At 48.0% G+C, this 18,594-nt stretch overlaps 1 protein-coding gene across 28 annotated transcripts in view; it reads right to left on the minus strand.

Annotated features, from left to right (window-relative positions):
• The window catches only part of ttn.2 (titin, tandem duplicate 2), a 246,485-nt gene that overhangs the window by 97,902 nt on the left and 129,989 nt on the right, over window positions 1–18,594 (minus strand). For all 28 annotated transcript variants that reach the window (XM_075480277.1, XM_075480295.1, XM_075480294.1 and 25 more), the window contains 21 exons: window positions 17,232–17,374; window positions 15,232–15,355; window positions 14,840–15,106; window positions 13,148–13,245; window positions 12,891–13,059; window positions 11,263–11,532; window positions 10,878–11,144; window positions 9,326–9,604; window positions 7,979–8,387; window positions 7,763–7,887; window positions 7,366–7,632; window positions 6,826–7,095; window positions 6,280–6,579; window positions 5,362–5,664; window positions 5,050–5,237; window positions 4,857–4,971; window positions 4,379–4,666; window positions 4,135–4,286; window positions 3,794–3,941; window positions 1,986–2,285; window positions 817–1,104 (listed from right to left, as the gene is read on the minus strand). In XM_075480277.1, coding sequence (XP_075336392.1) covers window positions 817–1,104; window positions 1,986–2,285; window positions 3,794–3,941; window positions 4,135–4,286; window positions 4,379–4,666; window positions 4,857–4,971; window positions 5,050–5,237; window positions 5,362–5,664; window positions 6,280–6,579; window positions 6,826–7,095; window positions 7,366–7,632; window positions 7,763–7,887; window positions 7,979–8,387; window positions 9,326–9,604; window positions 10,878–11,144; window positions 11,263–11,532; window positions 12,891–13,059; window positions 13,148–13,245; window positions 14,840–15,106; window positions 15,232–15,355; window positions 17,232–17,374 — 4,770 coding nt within the window. The remainder of the gene's footprint in view (window positions 1–816; window positions 1,105–1,985; window positions 2,286–3,793; window positions 3,942–4,134; window positions 4,287–4,378; window positions 4,667–4,856; window positions 4,972–5,049; window positions 5,238–5,361; window positions 5,665–6,279; window positions 6,580–6,825; window positions 7,096–7,365; window positions 7,633–7,762; window positions 7,888–7,978; window positions 8,388–9,325; window positions 9,605–10,877; window positions 11,145–11,262; window positions 11,533–12,890; window positions 13,060–13,147; window positions 13,246–14,839; window positions 15,107–15,231; window positions 15,356–17,231; window positions 17,375–18,594) is intronic.

Consider the following 18,594-nt stretch of genomic DNA (forward strand, 5'->3'; position numbering starts at 1 on the left):
CTACAGTTTTAGTATCAAAACGTTCAGCTCTTTCAGCAGATTCCTGCTATCATTTTTGGTGTTTTTAGCTTTTAGACTTTTTAAGATATTCAACTTTTATTCAAATTTTCCCGTCATTCAAATGAATGGAAACTGCTTTCAGCTCTTCCAAATCATCTCCCTCTTTCCAACCCAACTACTTCTGCATGCTTTCAGCTAGAGACACCATTCAAACTTTAAATGGGTCACAAGACATTCAGCTATTACCAACTGTTTCTGCTTTTTCAAATATTCAGCCAATTTTGAAATATGACAGTTTCAAAAACATGAACATTTTGCTCCTCCTTGATTTTTATGAATGAGCACACAGTTGAGTGAGTGCTGATAAGTTTCAAATTTCAAATTCCTCTAACATTCATACAGTTTAACTTAGAGAAACAAATTATACTTTAAAATGTAGGGAAAACTGTCCTCTTTCAGCCAATGTAACTACTAAAGAGCTCACATTTACAGAATTTCAGCTATGAGCCTTCAACCGAGATCAACCTCTCAAATTCTCTGACTAACTCTAATGTTAAGTTTGGTAGAACACAAAAATCACAAAATTCCTTCAACCAACACCTCAGCAACAGTTTTTACTGCTAAAATGGAATTATTTTTAGTTTTTTTAGCATGATCAGCTATCCCCATTCAGCTCATAAGCATTCTCACTGCTGTTTGGCAGGAACAGCTCTTTCTAGTTTAAACTGTGCTTTATAAATAAAGTGGATTGGATTGGATGTAATCCAGGAGAAACTAAGAGAGTCGGTACGTTTCTCCGCCGTCCTCCAGGCTTACCGAGGATGTTGACCTCCACGGTGGCGGTCGCACGGCCGCTGCTGTTGGTGGCCTCGATGATGTAGGTGGAGCTGTCGTCTCTCTTGGTCTTGGCGACGGTGACGGTGGAGTGTCCCGGCTTGGTATCGATGGACACCCTGTCGTCCGGTTTCAGGACCAGGTCGGCCTTGGTCCACTTCACGCGGGGCTCCGGCTTCCCCATCACCTCGGCGGGGAGCTCGATCTTGCTGCCGGCGTTGGCGGTCAGACCGGCCAGCAGCTTGGCGTCCAGCTGAATCACTGGAGGCTCTGCGAGGGCGAGAAGGACAAGGTGTCGGCCCCAAGCTTTACGGTTTCGGGATTTTTTTTTACTTGGCAGTTAAAAAACATCTGAATCTCCCACCATCAACGAATGGATTGAAATTGTTTACGAGATTTATGTAATGGAAAAGATTTCTTTTTCCCACAAAGTTGAGAATTTGAAAATTTGAAAAGTTGAAAATTTTTATAAGATCTGGACCAAGTGGACCGAGTATGTAAAACCAATCAGATCTGATTTTATCTGACTATACTCGTGCTTTGTCTCAACCTACACTCTTCTATTTATATATATATATCTCCATCACACAAAAAAATGTATATTTATATATATAAAAAAACATTTTTTGTGTGTGTGCGATATATTGATTGCATGTAGGGGTGCGCTCCCCGATTCTGTTGTTTTTGTGTTATTAAACTTTCACCAAATGGAGACATTTTTAAATCCAGGTTAAAGACATTTCTGTTCTCATGTGTCTATGCATGAAATCTGCACGATATCTTTGAACTTATCTGGACTGTTGCTTGTTTTTAAATTCATTTAAATGATTTTATTTGTTTCTCTTTATGTTCTTTTATGTATTTTAAATGCTTCTTCCACTCCCTGCTGCAATGCTTTTATTTTATGTAAAGCACTTTGAATTGTTTGTACATGAAATGTGCTACAGATAAACTTGATTTGATTTGATTGGATTACTTCCACCTGGAATGGTTTGGGTCCGTGGGAGACAGATCCAGAAGGGCAGTATGGACTACATCACTGAATCCTTGACAAACTGAGTTATTGTACATGTGTAGTGATGTATGTGATGGAGATGTGCCTTTCTGAGTTTCTCTGAGTTTGGAGCCTCTTCAGAAAGCATCACGGTTACCTTTGGGATCAACGGCCTGGATCTCGTCGGTGGCCTTGCAGGGCCGGCTGGCTCCGAGCCGGTTCAGGGCTCGGACTCTGTACGCGTACCACTGGCCCTCGATCAGACCCGTCACCTGGCACTTCAGCTCGGTCACCATGTCGCCACAGGGCTCCCACTTATCGGTTCCTCTCTGGCAGCGCTCCACGTTGTACCCTCGGATGCCGGTGCCGCCGTCGTACTTGGGCGGCTCCCAGGTCAGGAAGATGCCGCTGGCTGACTTGTCTCGCCACTTCAGGTTCTCTGGGGGGTCTGGGACAGCTGGAGGGGGATTGAGACGGCAGTCAGAAAGTTCCTATGACTCACGACTGGAAATAAGTCACCGGCTGTGTTCGAAACCGCCTACTTCTGCCACTACTCCTACTACTCCTACTACTCCTACTAACTTTAACTTTTTTTAAGTAACAAAATTGTAAATAGCCGGTATTTTGTCAGGTTTTCAACACGTTGGGGATCTAAACGACTACTTTCTCACCTGAAAATGTTACAAATGTTGCTAAAGTTTAGAGCTTAAGGGAAATCAGCTTCAGGCCGGCAGATTTCGGCTCGGGCAGGAGCGAAATGCATTGTGGGTCAGCGCTCTGCATACTGTCTGATCGATGAGTATGTAGTATGTAGTATGTAGTATGTAGTATGTAGTATGCAGTATGTAGTATGTAGTATGCAGTATGTAGTATGTAGTATGTAGTATGTAGTATGTAGTGTGTAGTATGCAGTATGTAGTGTGTAGTATGTAGTATGTAGTATGTAGTATGCAGTATGTAGTATGTAGTATGTAGTATGTAGTATGCAGTATGCAGTATGTAGTGTGTAGTATGTAGTATACAGTATGTAGTATGTAGTATGCAGTATGTAGTATGTAGTATGCAGTATGTAGTGTGTAGTATGCAGTATGTAGTATGTAGTGTGTAGTATGTAGTATGTAGTATGTAGTATGTAGTATGCAGTATGTAGTATGCAGTATGTAGTGTGTAGTATGCAGTATGCAGTATGTAGTGTGTAGTATGTAGTATACAGTATGTAGTATGTAGTATGCAGTATGTAGTATGTAGTATGCAGTATGTAGTGTGTAGTATGCAGTATGCAGTATGTAGTGTGTAGTATGCAGTATGTAGTATGTAGTATGTAGTATGCAGTATGTAGTATGCAGTATGTAGTGTGTAGTATGCAGTATGCAGTGTGTAGTATGTAGTATGTAGTATGCAGTATGCAGTATGTAGTGTGTAGTATGTAGTATGTAGTATACAGTATGTAGTATGTAGTATGCAGTATGTAGTATGTAGTATGCAGTATGTAGTGTGTAGTATGCAGTATGTAGTATGTAGTGTGTAGTATGCAGTATGTAGTATGCAGTATGTAGTGTGTAGTATGCAGTATGCAGTATGTAGTGTGTAGTATGTAGTATGTAGTATGCAGTATGCAGTATGTAGTGTGTAGTATGCAGTATGCAGTATTCAGTATGCAGTATGCAGTATGCAGTATGTAGTGTGTAGTATGTAGTATGTAGTATGTAGTATGCAGTATGTAGTATGTAGTGTGTAGTATGCAGTATGCAGTATTCAGTATGCAGTATGCAGTATGCAGTATGTAGTGTGTAGTATGTAGTATGTAGTATGCAGTATGTAGTATGCGGTTTCGAACACAGCCACAGAGTGTGCGCCTGACTGCAGCTCCGGGTCACAACAGAGTCAGCATCATCCTTAAACTGCGCGTCATCCTAAACGTGCATCTGACTGACAAACGGCAGGTTTGATCGGACAGTGACTCACTGGCAGGAGATGAGACGTTGACGGGCTCGTCGATGTACGCCGGCTCTCCCGGTCCGCACTTGTTGCAGGCGGTGACTCTGAACAGGTACTCCTTCCCTTCAACCACGTCGGTGACCGTGAACTCCAGGTCCTGGATCCCTGTGATCACCTGAGGGACAGTATGACATCATCAGGCACAGAGTCATGCAGACAGGGGAAGCTACAGAGTCCGGTTCTGTTACTCTGGACCTACATGGAGACCCAGAACCGGCTAAAACTATAAAACTGAAACTTTCAATAAAAGCTTGCTTTGAATCAGGATGACGTCATCACACCACGGCGTGCACAGGTCGGTGTCGTACCTTGACCCAGGTCTTGCGGGACACGTCCCGTTTCTCCACCTGATAGCCGGTCAGAGGACTTCCTCCATCGTGTTCCGGAGCCTCCCAGCTCAGGTGGACGTGTTGCCGGGTCACCTCCAGGACCTTGAAGTCCTTCGGTGCGCTGGGCGCCGCTGCCAACACAAACACAAACGCCATGAACTAAAACTCAGAAACGGCTTCCGGTCGGCTTTTGCTGACATTTGTCGTTTATTTCGTGGCGCACCGATGACGTTGACGTCGATGTCTCCGGAGACGGACGTGACGTCGTTCTCCAGCTGCAGGGTGTAGGTGCCCCTGTCTGGGCGGACGCTCGGCATGATGACGAGTTCGGTGAAGGTGGACTTGGTGGTCAGGGAGACGCGCTCGTCTGCGGTGGTCAGCTGCTTCTCCCCGAAGGTCCACTTGGCGACGGGGGTGGGGTATCCGGTGATGGGGACTCTGATGGTCAGGGGCTGGGGGACGATCACCTCCAGGCCATCTTTGAAAGCGCTCAGGTCGAAGCTGGGACCGACTGGAGTGGAGACAGATTTCAGATGAGAACTGATGTTAAAAACAAACTTCGTTTTGGTTCGACCGGACTTTTCTCCGGAGCAGCTGAACGGATTTCCCAGAGAAGAATAAGACTATCTGCAGCTTCAGCAGTTACTGCTCTGCACACATTTGAGTTTCGGGTGTAACCGAACGGGCGTCACGCATCTCACCGTGCAGATCGTCGGCCAGCAGAGGTCCGATGGTGTTCGACGGGTCAGAGACTCCGGCGGCGTTCTCGGCAAACACTCTGTAGTTGTACTTGGTTCCGTATTTCAGACCAGACACCTGCAGCAGGACAGAGAGGTTGGAGTGTTGGAACAGAGCGAAGGGAAAGTCCGATGCCTACCAACAGGATGCAGCTACCTTGTAGGAGAGGTCGGGGTGGAGGCGGGCGTTGCAGCGGAGCCACTTGTCGGTGCCGTCCTCACAGCGTTCGATGATGTATCCGGTGATCGTGCTGCCTCCGTTCTTCATGGGAGTCTCCCAGCTGAGCTGCACCGAGTTCTTGTTCTGGCCCTCCCAGGTCAGGTTCAGAGGGGGACTGGGGCGCTCTGCAGGAAGCAGAAACAAAATCACAGTTTAAATGGGAACGCTGGAGAGAGAAATGAAATATTTGAGAGTGGGGTCACTTATTCCTGGAAAATAACAGATAATCATCTTTAAGGTGTTTCTTACCGATGGGATCCATGATCTTGACGGGCCTGGAGGCGGCGCTGGGCTTGCCGACTCCGGCTTTGTTCTCAGCTTTGACTCTGAAGATGTACTCTTTGTTCTCAATGACGTCGTTGACGACGGCGCTGAGCTCGTTTGCTTTGGTCACCTGGACGGGCGTCCACTTCACTGACGTCCTGTCACGCAGCTCGATGATGTAGGAGGTGATGGGGGAGCCTCCGTCGGACTCGGGAGGTTCCCAGGAGACGGTGCAGCCGAACTTGGTGACGTTTCCCACGTTGATGTTCAGAGGAGCCTCGGGAACGTCTAAGAAACAAAAAAACAGGAGACGGAGCAGTGACTGAGATGTTCAAACTGCAAACTTCACATCTAACTTGGTGCACCGCAGGGCTCTGTTCTGGGTGCCCTGGCTCTGTTCTGGGTGCACCACAGGGATCTATTCTGTGTATCCTGGCTCTGTTCTTGGTGCACCACAGGGCTCTGTTCTTGGTGCACCGCAGGGTTCTGTTCTGGGTGCCCTGGCTCTGTTCTGGGTGCACCGCAGGGCTCTATTCTGGGTGCCCTGGCTCTGTTCTGGGTGCACCGCAGGGCTCTATTCTGGGTGCCCTGGCTCTGTTCTGGGTGCACCGCAGGGCTCTATTCTGGGTGCCCTGGCTCTGTTCTTGGTGCACCACAGGGATCTATTCTGTGTGTCCTGGCTCTGTTCTTGGTGCACCGCAGGGCTCTATTCTGTGTGTCCTGGCTCTGTTCTTGGTGCACCGCAGGGTTCTGTTCTTGGTGCACCGCAGGTCTCTGTTCTGGGTGCCCTGGCTCTGTTCTTGGTGCACCGCAGGGTTCTGTTCTGGGTGACCTTTTAGTCTCTACACTTTCAGGAATCTGTTGCATCAGTTGATCAGCTTCAACCTTCAGTAGAAATCTTACCGAACTTGTTCTTGGCTTGCACGGCTTTGTCGGTCTCAACGAGGGGTCCGCTGCCGACACGGTTTCGGGCGCAGACTCTGAACAGGTAAAACGAGTCCTTCTGCAGCCCGGTCACCGTGTACTCGGGGCTCTCGGCGTGGTCGGTGGCCAGCGTCCAGGTTTTGCGCTTCATGTCGCGTCTCTCCACCACGTAGGCGATGACCTTGCTGCCACCGTCGCTCTCGGGCTCCTCCCATGCCAGGCTGACCTCCCCGTCGGCGGTGTCGACCACCTGCAGGTTCTTGACGGGTCCCGGGACATCTGGAAACACATTCATGAGGTTGATGAATAAATCAGAGGAAACGAGCTCATACTGACGGCTGCTGCAGCCTAATGGAGCAATCCTGAAGCCCTGACAACATTTAAAATCTATAGAGTTTAGATTAAACACTTGAACTGATGGAGGAGCTGCGGATTGAGCTCTTCAGCCACGACCACCAACAGATAACAGACACGTTCCAGCTGCTCTTAAACCCAATAAAAGCTCATCTGACGGTGAGAGCTCACCAATGACATCCAGGGTGATGAAGGCTTCTCCTTCTCCGTGCTTGTTCTTGACGGTGATCCTGTAGCGGCCTTGGTCGGACTTCTTGGGGTCCTTCAGCCGGTACTCTGTGCGGTCAGCGGAGGTGTGGATGCTGTCTTTGGGCAGGCTCAGTGTGTTGTAGAGCCAGTTGGCCTCGGCCTTCGGGTAGGCGCTGTATGGGACGGCCATGACGATGGGCTTCCCGGCGTCTGTGACGTAGGTCTGATCGGTGGTCTTCATCTGAGGTGAGGCTGAAGGAGGAGGAAGGAGAGAAGAAACGCTGTCAGAACACATGACAACACGGGGAACATCTGCACACCTCAGTCAGTTTGAGTCTGAGGGTGAGTGTTTCCCTCACTTTTGTCTATCAGGCATCATGCAAAGCAGACCTGAGCATCTTTGAGAGTTTTCTGTTGGGAAAACATGAACAATCATGCTCTGTTTTTACGAGAATCAACAACTGGAAGCCTGATTTCTTTGACTTGTTGGAGTGATGTTTTCAGGACAGTCTGGACTCTCACCTGCCAGCTCCAGCTTGGCCTTGGCGTCTTTGTCTTTGACGATGATCCTGTACTCTCCCTGGTCTCTGGGCCTGATCTCACAGACCTGCAGCCTGTGCAGTTTCCCCTCGCTCATCATCTGGTACTTGTCACCCTGGACGACTGTCATGTTGTTCCTCAGCCACTTCACCTCCACCCGGTCCTTGTTGAGCTCCACCTCGAACACGACGTCGGAGCCCGGGGCTTCGAACACGTCCTGTGGCGGGCGCACGATCTCCACCGGGGTTTCTGCGGGACAAAGAGACAGTGAGTAGGAGGTGACCTCGGGAAGGAACCCATCAGGAAGTGGATCACAGAGAAAACACAGAGAAAATACAGGTGAGGGTCCGGAGAGTTTCGCAGGTCCGGAGGAGCTCACCTTCTACAAAGAGCCTGGCTCTGGACCTCTTCTCGTCCACGCCACAGGCGTATTCACATTCATCATCGGGTCGGCACTCTTTGATGCGCAAAGTGCACATCTTTCCGTCTCTCATAAACGTGTATCTGGAAGAAGAACAAAGGAAACTTTAACATTAAAAACTGAATCCGCGTTGCTGATTGGTAAGACGCCAGGATGAAGTTCCCTTCGACCTACCTGGGTCCTTCTCTGATCTCTCGTCCGTTTCGGTACCACTTGACTTCGGCTTTCTCTTTGGTCAGCATGCAGCTGAACTCTGCGTCCTCAAACTCGATAATGGTCTGGTCCTTGAGCTGCACGTTGAAGTCGGTCGGCGCCTCGCTGATGATCAGCTCGGCGGCGGATTTGTTATCCCCGGCGACGGCGGTGTACTCGCCCTCGTCGGCCAGCGTGCAGTCTTTGATGGTCAGCGTGTGCTTGTCTTTGTCGACTCTGTAGACGACGCGCTTGTTGAAGGCGATCTCCTGGCCGCCCTTGATCCACTTCAGCGTGGCGTTGGGTCTGTTGACCTTGCAGGAGAAGCTGATGGTCTTCTTCTCCTGAGTGTCGATGTCCTCCAGAGGAACCACGATCCTGAGACTCTCCTCTGAACAACACAAAGTTTGTCACGTTTCAGACATTAAAAAGCAGCAAACTTGTCTGTCGAATTTGAAATCACATTCAATTTCATATATTAAAACAAAATGGGAGAAGGAAGGAGGAATAATTATATCTGAAGAAGAATGGACAACAATATGGAGATATCAATGGATGTGTACCAGCTCACAGAAGTGGAGGGAGTTTGGCTGGAAAAGCCTGATTAGGTGCTTTATCACGCCCTCACAGAAATCTCACTATGATAATAACTCCTCAGTCTGCTGGAGGAACTGTGGAAATCCAAATGCAAACCATTATCATATTTTCTGGGACTGCCCGGTCATGAAGGACTATTGGAAAGAGATACACAACGCCCTACAGGACATCTTCAAATGCGAAATACCCCTCGAATTTAAGACTATGTTTTTCGGACACATACTTGAGTGATGGCTGAAAAGTGATAAGCACCTCGTAAATATCCTGCAGGTGGCTTGTAAAAAGAATATTACCAGGAACTGGCTATCACAAGAGAGCCCAACTGTTAACATATGGATGGACATCACAATGGACATGAATAAAATGGAGAGAATAACAGCATTTGTTAATCTTAAACTGGAGAAATTTGCCTCATATTGGGAAAACTGGGTCAACTATGTCACGCCCCATAGGCCTGATTTTATTTTTACAAATCAGTAACTATGCCATATACAAAGGATCACTCCCAACTCTGCACATAATTTTGTGTTTTTTGTTGTTGTTTGGTTCTATTTTCATCGTTTAGACATAAAACAAAAATACCACTTTGGCATTTAGGACAGACGAGAGATATAAGATGTATGCACATGTACCGGATGTGAATGTTTGTTCCTGAATGTCAATAAAAATAAATAAAAAGCAGCAAACATCCCAGGGAGCAGTGGCTGTAAGTGCTTGTTGTGAACCACCCACCTTTGATGGTGAGGCTGCAGGAGCTCTTGGCTTGCTCTGCTCTCTGATTGGTCAGGTTGATGCTGTAGCTGGCCTCGTCGCCCTTCTGGGCGTCTTTGATCCTCAGGGAGAAGACGTTGTCCCTCTGGACCATGGTGTACTTGCTGCTCTCGAACAGCGTCTCTTCGTTCTTCAGCCACTTGGCTTTGGCTCCTTCTATGTTGACCTCACAGTTCAGGACCAGCTCCTGGCCCTCTTTGCCCTCCGTGTCCTTCAGAGGAGTGATGATCTTCAGCTTCTCTGTGGGGGGCAAAGCAGGAGACGGTGCTGAGCTCTTTATTTACACATTCCTGAGCATACTAAGACCAACCTCCCAAACTCTCTGGCTGTGTTCGAAACCGCATACTTCTCCTACTACTCCTACTACTCCTACTAACTTTAACTTTTTTTAAGTTCCCGGATGCATACTAGATTCTCCTAAATGTTGGGTATGCATCATGAGGTTACTACTCATACTCAAACTACCCAAGATGCAACGTAACGTGACGTCGCCGATCGTCATTTCCTGTCAAAACGGCAGTTTCAAGCTAGCTACAACGAGGGTAGGTTCACTTCCTGTTTTCAAAACAAAAGCACCAATTGTATGGTAATGGCTTTCCCTATGATAAAAGGCAACGGGTATTTTATTTTGTGAAAATAACCGGAAGTGCGTTGCTCACTGCGGCTAGCTTTAGTAGCGCCGAATTCGTGGGAACAAACTTGTAAACAGCCGGTATTTTGTCAGATTTTCAACACGTTGGGGATCTAAACGACTACTTTCTCTCCTGAAAATGTTTCAAATGTTGCTAAAGTTTACAGAGTTTAGAGCTTAAGAGAAATCAGCTTCAGGCCGGCTGATTTCGGCTCGGGCAGGAGCGAAATGCATTGTGGGTAAACGCTCTGCATACTGTCTGATCGATGAGTAGTAGTATGGAAGTATGTAGTATGTAATATGCAGTATGCAGTATGCAGTGTGTACTATGTAGTATGCAGTATGCAGTATGTAGTATGCAGTATGCAGTATGTAGTATGTAGTATGTAGTATGCAGTATGTAGTATGCAGTATCTAGTATGTAGTATGTAGTATGTAGTATGTAGTATGCAGTATGCAGTGTGTACTATGTAGTATGTAGTATGTAGTATGTAGTATGCAGTATGTAGTATGCAGTATCTAGTATGTAGTATGTAGTATGTAGTATGTAGTATGCAGTATGTAGTATGCAGTATCTAGTATGTAGTATGTAGTATGTAGTATGTAGTATGCAGTATGCAGTATGTAGTATGCAGTATGCAGTATGTAGTATGTAGTATGTAGTATGCAGTATGTAGTATGCAGTATCTAGTATGCAGTATGCAGTATGTAGTATGTAGTATGTAGTATGTAGTATGTAATATGTAGTATGCAGTATGTAGTATGCAGTATCTAGTATGTAGTATGTAGTATGTAGTATGTAGTATGCAGTATGCAGTGTGTACTATGTAGTAGGCGGTTTCGAACACAGCCTCTCAGTCGGTGAAAACAACCAGAGCTTACCGTGCACAGTGAGGTCGGCGCCGGCTCTGGTCGCTCCGATCCTCACCACGTATCCGCCCTCGTCTTTGGGCTCGCAGTCCTTGATGACCAGCGTTCTCTTCTTGCCGTCGCTCACCAGCTGGTATTTGTCTCCCGCCTCCAACTCCTTGTCGTCTTTGAACCATTTGACCTCGAAGGTTTCCTTGGAGACGGAGCAGGTGAACTCGGCCTTCTGGCCCTCCACCACCTCCTGGTTCTGAGGCCTGGAGATGAACTCAGCCGCCAGTTCTGCAGCACAGAGTCGGGTGAGTTTGGTTAAAAGTCGTCGGCAGAGGTACACGTTTCCATGGCAACATGAATGAAACTGTGAACTCTTGTTTGAAAGATGAGGAACTGAGAGTCATACCGTTAATCTGGAGGTTTCCGGAGGTCTTGATGCCGGAGCTCAGCCTGCAGTTGTACTCTCCGGCGTCGTTCATCTTCAGGTCCTGGATGAGGAGGATCCTCCTCTTGCCGTCCACGATCTGGTCGTAGCGGCCGCCCTCCGGCAGCTCCTCGTCTCCTTTGTACCAGGTCACGTCGGCGCTGGGTTTGGAGACCTCGCAGATCAGCCTCACGCTGTCCGTCTCAGTCCCCTCCACGTTGGACAGGTTCTTGGTGAACCTGGTCTCCTCCTCTGCAGACAGAAACAGAAATGTGAGGTTCTCACTCTGTCAACACAAGCCTAGAACAGCTAACGCCAACCCAAAGGGAACCGAAACCATGTGGCCTAAACGTTAGGGCTCACACTGATCATCTGTACTGTGTTACAGATGTTTCTTATGGCAGTTCATTGTGATGTTTGCTTCTTTTGTTAATCCAGAGTCCCGTAGATCAGTGGGATTCAACCCTGGTCCTAAAGGCCCACGGCCTGTTTCCCTCTTGAAAAGGCTCAGCTCTTTAAGCTCCACAGAAGACCTGACGGAGACCCAGCGAAACGTGGGAAACATGCAGGACTGTGGGCCTTAAGGACCCGGGTGGACTCACTGCTGTAGATGACTATAGCTATGAGTTATTGGTTAGAAACCACAATCAGACCCCAGCCTGGTTGTCTGAGTTTTGTCTGGTTTCCCTTTTTGTCACCAGTTTTCTTCCTGCATGTTGATTTCCCTGCTTCCTGTTTAACCCTCACCATTTCTGTTGCTGATTGGCTGTCACCTGTGCTCAGTCCCCTCTCTCAGTATGAATCTCGTTGGATAATTTCAGGAATTCAGAATCAGAAGAATCTCCAACAGTGTCGACAACATGTGCATCTACTTAAAAAGTCCAGAAATTCCAGAATGCTCTGCTGGCAGCAGCCGGAAAGTCTTCACATTTTATACTGAGCTCTACATATTTCTGAAACAGGCAGACAGAGACCGCAGACAGAGCAGTAACAGGAAAGGAGGAGGGTCACAGAGCTGGTTAACAACAGATGCTGTGATCCTGGACCTGGCTGCAGGAACAGCTCTAACAGCTCTCTGCTCAGCTTTAAGACAATCGGGCAGACAGAGACCGCAGACAGAGCAGTAACAGGAAAGGAGGAGGGTCACAGAGCTGGTTAACAACAGATGCTGTAATCCTGGACCTGGCTGCAGGAACAGCTCTAACAGCTCTCTGCTCAGCTTTAAGACAATTGGGCAGACAGAGACCGCAGACAGAGCAGTAACAGGAAAGGAGGAGGGTCACAGAGCTGGTTAACAACAGATGCTGTAATCCTGGACCTGGCTGCAGGAACAGCTCTAACAGCTCTCTGCTCAGCTTTAAGACAATTGGGCAGACAGAGACCGCAGACAGAGACCGCAGACAGAGCGGTAACAGACTTGGACCAGTGTTTTGAATGTTTTGAATTCCTCAAAAAGTATTAAAAATTGCATTGAAATTTTCTAGGAATGAGTTGAATATCAATTTTTATGATATCAATAACATTTAAAAGTCAAATATAGGAACAAGCTGCTGGACTCATAAAAAAGACCGAACCTTCTGAGGTTTAAACTTTGACATCCTGATTCTTACCGACGACGGTGAGCATGCCGGAGGATTTTTGCGTCTTTGCGTCACATTCGTATTCAGCCTCGTCGTCAAACACCGACTTGTGGACGATGAGGATGTGCTGGCGCCCTTGATCAATAATCTCGTACTTCTTCCCCTTTCTGATCTCTGTTCCATCCTTAAACCAGCGGACCTGCGGGGTGAGAAGGAAGAGGAGGTCTGAGAGGCCGAAGGCGGCGAAATGACTCGGAGTGGCGCAGAGACAAAGCAGGCGAGCTCACCTTCACGTCCTCTCTGGACACTTCACATTCAAACCTGGCGGATTCCTTCTCTCTGACCTCCACATCGTGGAGCGGCTTTGAGAACTCGACATGAGGAGCTGTCAACACAGAGAAACACATTCAGATTCACCGATAGTCACGTTCATTGTGTACAAAAATGTTCTTTTGTTGGAACTTTTGGGGTATTTGTTGACCTATACATTTTTGGAATCTGCAGACCTTGGGGATTCCAAAAACCAAATGTTGCCACTTGAACAGACACCTGTATGGCGGCCATTTTGGAATTTCAAAACGGGCGCCATAAAATACAGAATTTCAGCTGCCTTGGCCTCTAAACAACCTAAAAACTCAATTTAACATGCCAATCCTATGTTTTCTTGGTCAAGGAATCCAATGGTGACTTCAAAATTACGCTCAGAATCGTGCTGTGGCGCCCCCAAGGGTTGGGAAAGAAAATCGCTACCCTTCTTACTGCCCCCTCAAGTAACATACATCACTGATTCTTGAGAGTTGGGACAAAGCATGTCCCCACGTAGAAAAGTGAAATTTATATAAAGATTTAAGGTTTCACTGGATGCTTTAAAGGTTTAACCCTTTCAGACGAGTTCTGGAAGATTTAAGGTTTCATTGGATGCTTTAAAGGTTTAACCCTTTCAGACGAGTTCTGGAAGATTTAAGGTTTCACTGGATGCTTTAAAGGTTTAACCCTTTCAGACGAGTTCTGGAAGATTTAAGGTTTCACTGGAAGCTTTAAAGGTTTAACCCTTTCAGACGAGTTCTGGAAGATTTAAGGTTTCACTGGATGCTTTAAAGGTTTAACCCTTTCAGACGAGTTCTGGAAGATTTAAGGTTCCACTGGATGCTTTAAAGGTTTAACCCTTTCAGACGAGTTCTGGAAGATTTAAGGTTTCACTGGATGCTTTAAAGGTTTAACCCTTTCAGACGAGTTCTGGAAGATTTAAGGTTTCACTGGATGCTTTAAAGGTTTAACCCTTTCAGACGAGTTCTGGAAGATTTAAGGTTTCATTGGATGCTTTAAAGGTTTAACCCTTTCAGACGAGTTCTGGAAGATTTAAGGTTCCACTGGATGCTTTAAAGGTTTAACCCTTTCAGATGAGTTCTGGAAGATTTAAGGTTTCACTGGACGCTTTAAAGGTTTAACCCTTTCAGACGAGTTCTGGAACATTCAAGGTTTCATTGGATGCTTTAAAGGTTTAACCCTTTCAGACGAGTTCTGGAAGATTTAAGGTTTCACTGGATGCTTTAAAGGTTTAACCCTTTCAGACGAGTTCTGGAAGATTTAAGGTTTCACTGGATGCTTTAAAGGTTTAACCCTTTCAGACGAGTTCTGGAAGATTTAAGGTTTCACTGGATGCTTTAAAGGTTTAACCCTTTCAGACGAGTTCTGGAAGATTTAAGGTTTCATTGGATGCTTTAAAGGTTTAACCCTTTCAGACGAGTTCTGGAAGATTTAAGGTTTCACTGGATGCTTTAAAGGTTTAACCCTTTCAGACGAGTTCTGGAAGATTTAAGGTTTCACTGGATGCTTTAAAGGTTTAACCCTTTCAGACGAGTTCTGGAAGATTTAAGGTTCCACTGGATGCTTTAAAGGTTTAACCCTTTCAGACGACGCCTTTACGTTCTTTCATTTCAAACTGCTTTCCAAAGGAACCAAAGAGCTTCTGCACTCACGCTCAACGTTGAGGAAGCAGGAGGTTTTGAAGTCCTTGGCGTCGCAGGTGTAAGTCCTCGAGTCTTCCAAGGTGCATTCGTGGATGAGCAGCCATCTCCTGCGGCCATCGACATTGATCTCGTACTTCTTGGTCTTGCGGATCTCTTGTCCGTCCCTGAACCATTGCACCTCTGCGTTCTCCCTGGAGACCTCGCACTCCAGCGTGGCGGTGGACTCCTCTTCCACCGTCTGGTCCTCCAGAGGCTTGGTGAACTCCACCGACGGCTCTGAACGCGCACACACAAACACACAGAACAGCAGTTTAAAGTCACTGAAAGACTGAAAGAAGTTGGCGTTTAAACCCGGATGGGGATCAGGAGAGTCCGGTAGAATCGGCGCGCCGGTGTCGTACCTCTGACCGTCAGGGTGGCCTCGGTCTGGAAGTCCTTGGCGGTGAGTTTGACTTGTCCGGCTTCGCTCAGCTTGACGCTTCGCACGGTTACGCTGTGAACTTTATCATCTGCCTTCAACACCACCTGCAGGATCAACAGAGCCAGTTATTACGGGGCTATCAGCCCTGAGCGCCGTCTGTCAGGCTTACAGAATCAGTTACTAACAGGTTTATCCTCCCTGAGCGCCGCCTGTCAGGCTTACAGAGGCAGTTACTAACAGGTTTTTCCTCCCTGAGCGCCGCCTGTCAGGCTTACAGAGGCAGTTATCATCAGGGTTATCATCACTGAGCGCCGCCTGTCAGGCTTACAGAGGCAGTTACTAAAAGGTTTATCCTCCCTGAGCGCCGCCTGTCAGGCTTACAGAGGCAGTTACTTACAGGGTTATCTTCCCTGAGCGCCGCCTGTCAGGCTTACAGAGGCAGTTACTTACAGGGTTATCTTCCCTGAGAGCCGCCTGTCAGGCTTACAGAGGCAGCTTCTGTCTGATGAAGATGTGAGTGCTGAGTTCAATGTTCAGTGAGTGGATGCAGCTTTTTTTGGTTTTCTTTTCTAATTCTGGTTTTGGAGTTTCGTTGGTTGTTTATTCCCTGAACTGGAAGGCTCTCCCTGCACAGTTTCCAGTCTCTCTGAGCACCTGTCGGACTTCATCAGGTCAGAAAAAGTTTGCTTTTCCTTCCCAAAACTCCCCTGACAGCTTCAGCTGGGACAGGAAGTTAAAGTTTTCAATGTAAGGGTGTATTTTAACAGAAAAACATTCTATCCAAGCTCTCAGTGCCCCCCCCCCCGAGCTTTACATACAGAGGATGCAGAGCGATGTGCTCAGCTGGCAGCTCGACACACCGGCTCTGTCAGCTGAGCTCTGACAGCTGAAAGCAGCAGACAGCTGCTTTCCTTCCCCAAGCTTAAAACTGCGGGACCTCCGACCCCTGTGGGCTGATTTTACCGCACATCTCCCAGCTGTAAATGACACCGAGCTGTCAGGGCCACAGAATTAAACCAGCGTATGATGTCTTGTTCTTTAACAACAGAAACAGCTCCACAGGACATGACTGAACATCAGCTGTTTACAGTTTCATATCTGTCCTGTTTTCAGAGTTATTCTTTATGAACTGACTATCTAATGAACTTTCTCTGACTGCAGGAAGAAAGGGGCAACAGACAACTGGAAACAGAGGTTTTAATGGCCTGTTGTCTTTAAAGTCTTAAGCTTTTAAATCAATCAGATTGATCTTTGTGAGCTTAAAGCAGTTTCAACTCTTTGAATGAATGAATTCAGTCACATTACAGATGATAATCAGTCATCTGTTCAATGTTCTGGTGGCTTGTTTGATCTGCTTTTGCTTCCGTCGGGGGATAAAAGACTTCAGAACGTTATCGATAGTTGTTCTTTGCTCACTGAAGCTTCTTTAACATTTAAAGACAACAAGTGAACGAAAGGGAAGCAGCGTTATTCTGAGATTTGTTGAAACGTGTGAAACCCGAGCCACGGTGCCTATGTAACATGCATCACACTTACACAACCCACTCAGAGGTCTGGTGTCCTCTGAAGCTCGGAGCTCTCAGCTTTCCTTAAATAATCAAACTAATGCCCAGTTCCTTACGGCAGGATTTCATTTCAGGGCCGGGCTCATTGTGAGAACGTCAACACAAACATTTACGACACTTCCTGTGATTTTAAAGCCGAAGCTGATAAATATCTGGTGTTGCCACCTGCCCTGCACCTCGGCCTCTGGCAGCTGGTAAAAATAACCCCCCCAGAAACGCTTGCAGGGCAGAAAAGCCTCCTGCCCCGCGCCATCTGAAAAGCAGGATCGAATGCTCAGCTGGAATCCCGACCCTCCTGCAGCAGGGCCTTATATGAGCAGCCTTTAGGAGGACCAGAACCCCCCAGCAGGCCTGGACTCGTCAGTGTGTTTCAGGAAGTGAACCCCGGTGAGGACTCAGGTGTGTTGGCACTTACTCTGTCGCTGGCTTGCAGCTTGGCGTCCCCCAGGAACCACTCGACAGCGATGCCTTCGTACGACAGCTCGCACTCGAAGGTGGCGGTCTCCCCGGCGGTCACCGTGACGTCCTTCAGAGGCCGCGACAGGACGATCTCCCGGGCTTTGGATTGGGGAGAAGACATGGTTAGTCCCCCCCCCTCAAACAGGTCAATAGATCCCAAAAAAATCCCAAAGAGAAAGGCGGGATGGTCAGCGGCCGGTCCTCATGGTGACGGCCAGGCTACTGGAAGCCCTGAGGAAGACTGAAGCCCGCCGCCCTACGACTCGGCACTGGGGGCCGCGCTCATTAGCATACGGCCCGCTGTCAGATCAACATGGACGGCAGAAACCAGTCAGACGCGGGGTCGTGGCCTCCCCCTGCCAATCACCGGGACCCTGCTCTAGAAAAGGCATGCAGCGTCTAAAATAACGGACGGTCCTGATTGGCCCACAGCCCACGTCTGCCAAAACCAGCGGGCGAAGACAATCTGCTGCTGTCAATCACAGGCCCGCGGTTTCCCTGGAAAAGCAGGATGTGGAGCTCGTGGCACCGGTTACCCAACGCTTCGTCATGGTTTAGGTAACGCCACCATTTAGCTGTGTTACAGAACCGCTGGTTATGCAGGCTGAACGGTTCCAGCCTGGATTAACGAGCCGCATCGAGTGTTTACAGCGGGCTGCTTCACATGCCTGAAATAAAGCCACTAAACAGCCAGCTGAGAGCTGTCAGGCTGAGGAGTTTACGGCGTTTATCTGAGCGGACACGGCAGAAAACCTCCATCTGAGCACCTGCTTCCCCCCTCTGAGAGAAGGCGGGCACTTTATTCTCCCACCAATAACCTGCTCATCAGAGGGGAGGGAAATACAACACCGAGCCGGTCCTGAGGCCTCAGAAAAGAGCCATAAGAGCCAGTCCTGAGGCCCCAGAAAAGAGCCATAAGAGCCAGTCCTGAGGCCTCAGAAAAGAGCCATAAGAGCCAGTCCTGAGGCCCCAGAAAAGAGCCATAAGAGCCAGTCCTGAGGCCCCAGAAAAGAGCCATCAGAGCCAGTCCTGAGGCCCCAGAAAAGAGCCATAAGAGCCAGTCCTGAGGCCCCAGAAAAGAGCCATAAGAGCCAGTCCTGAGGCCCCAGAAAAGAGCCATCACAGCCAGTCCTGAGGCCCCAGAAAAGAGCCATCACAGCCAGTCCTGAGGCCCCAGAAAAGAGCCATAAGAGCCAGTCCTGAGGCCCCAGAAAAGAGCCATCAGAGCCGGTCCTGAGGCCCCAGAAAAGAGCCATAAGAGCCGGTCCTGAGGCCCCAGAAAAGAGCCATAAGAGCCAGTCCTGAGGCCCCAGAAAAGA

Source organism: Odontesthes bonariensis, chromosome 12 (assembly GCF_027942865.1).
Source record: "Odontesthes bonariensis isolate fOdoBon6 chromosome 12, fOdoBon6.hap1, whole genome shotgun sequence".
Lineage (NCBI taxonomy): Eukaryota > Metazoa > Chordata > Actinopteri > Atheriniformes > Atherinopsidae > Odontesthes > Odontesthes bonariensis.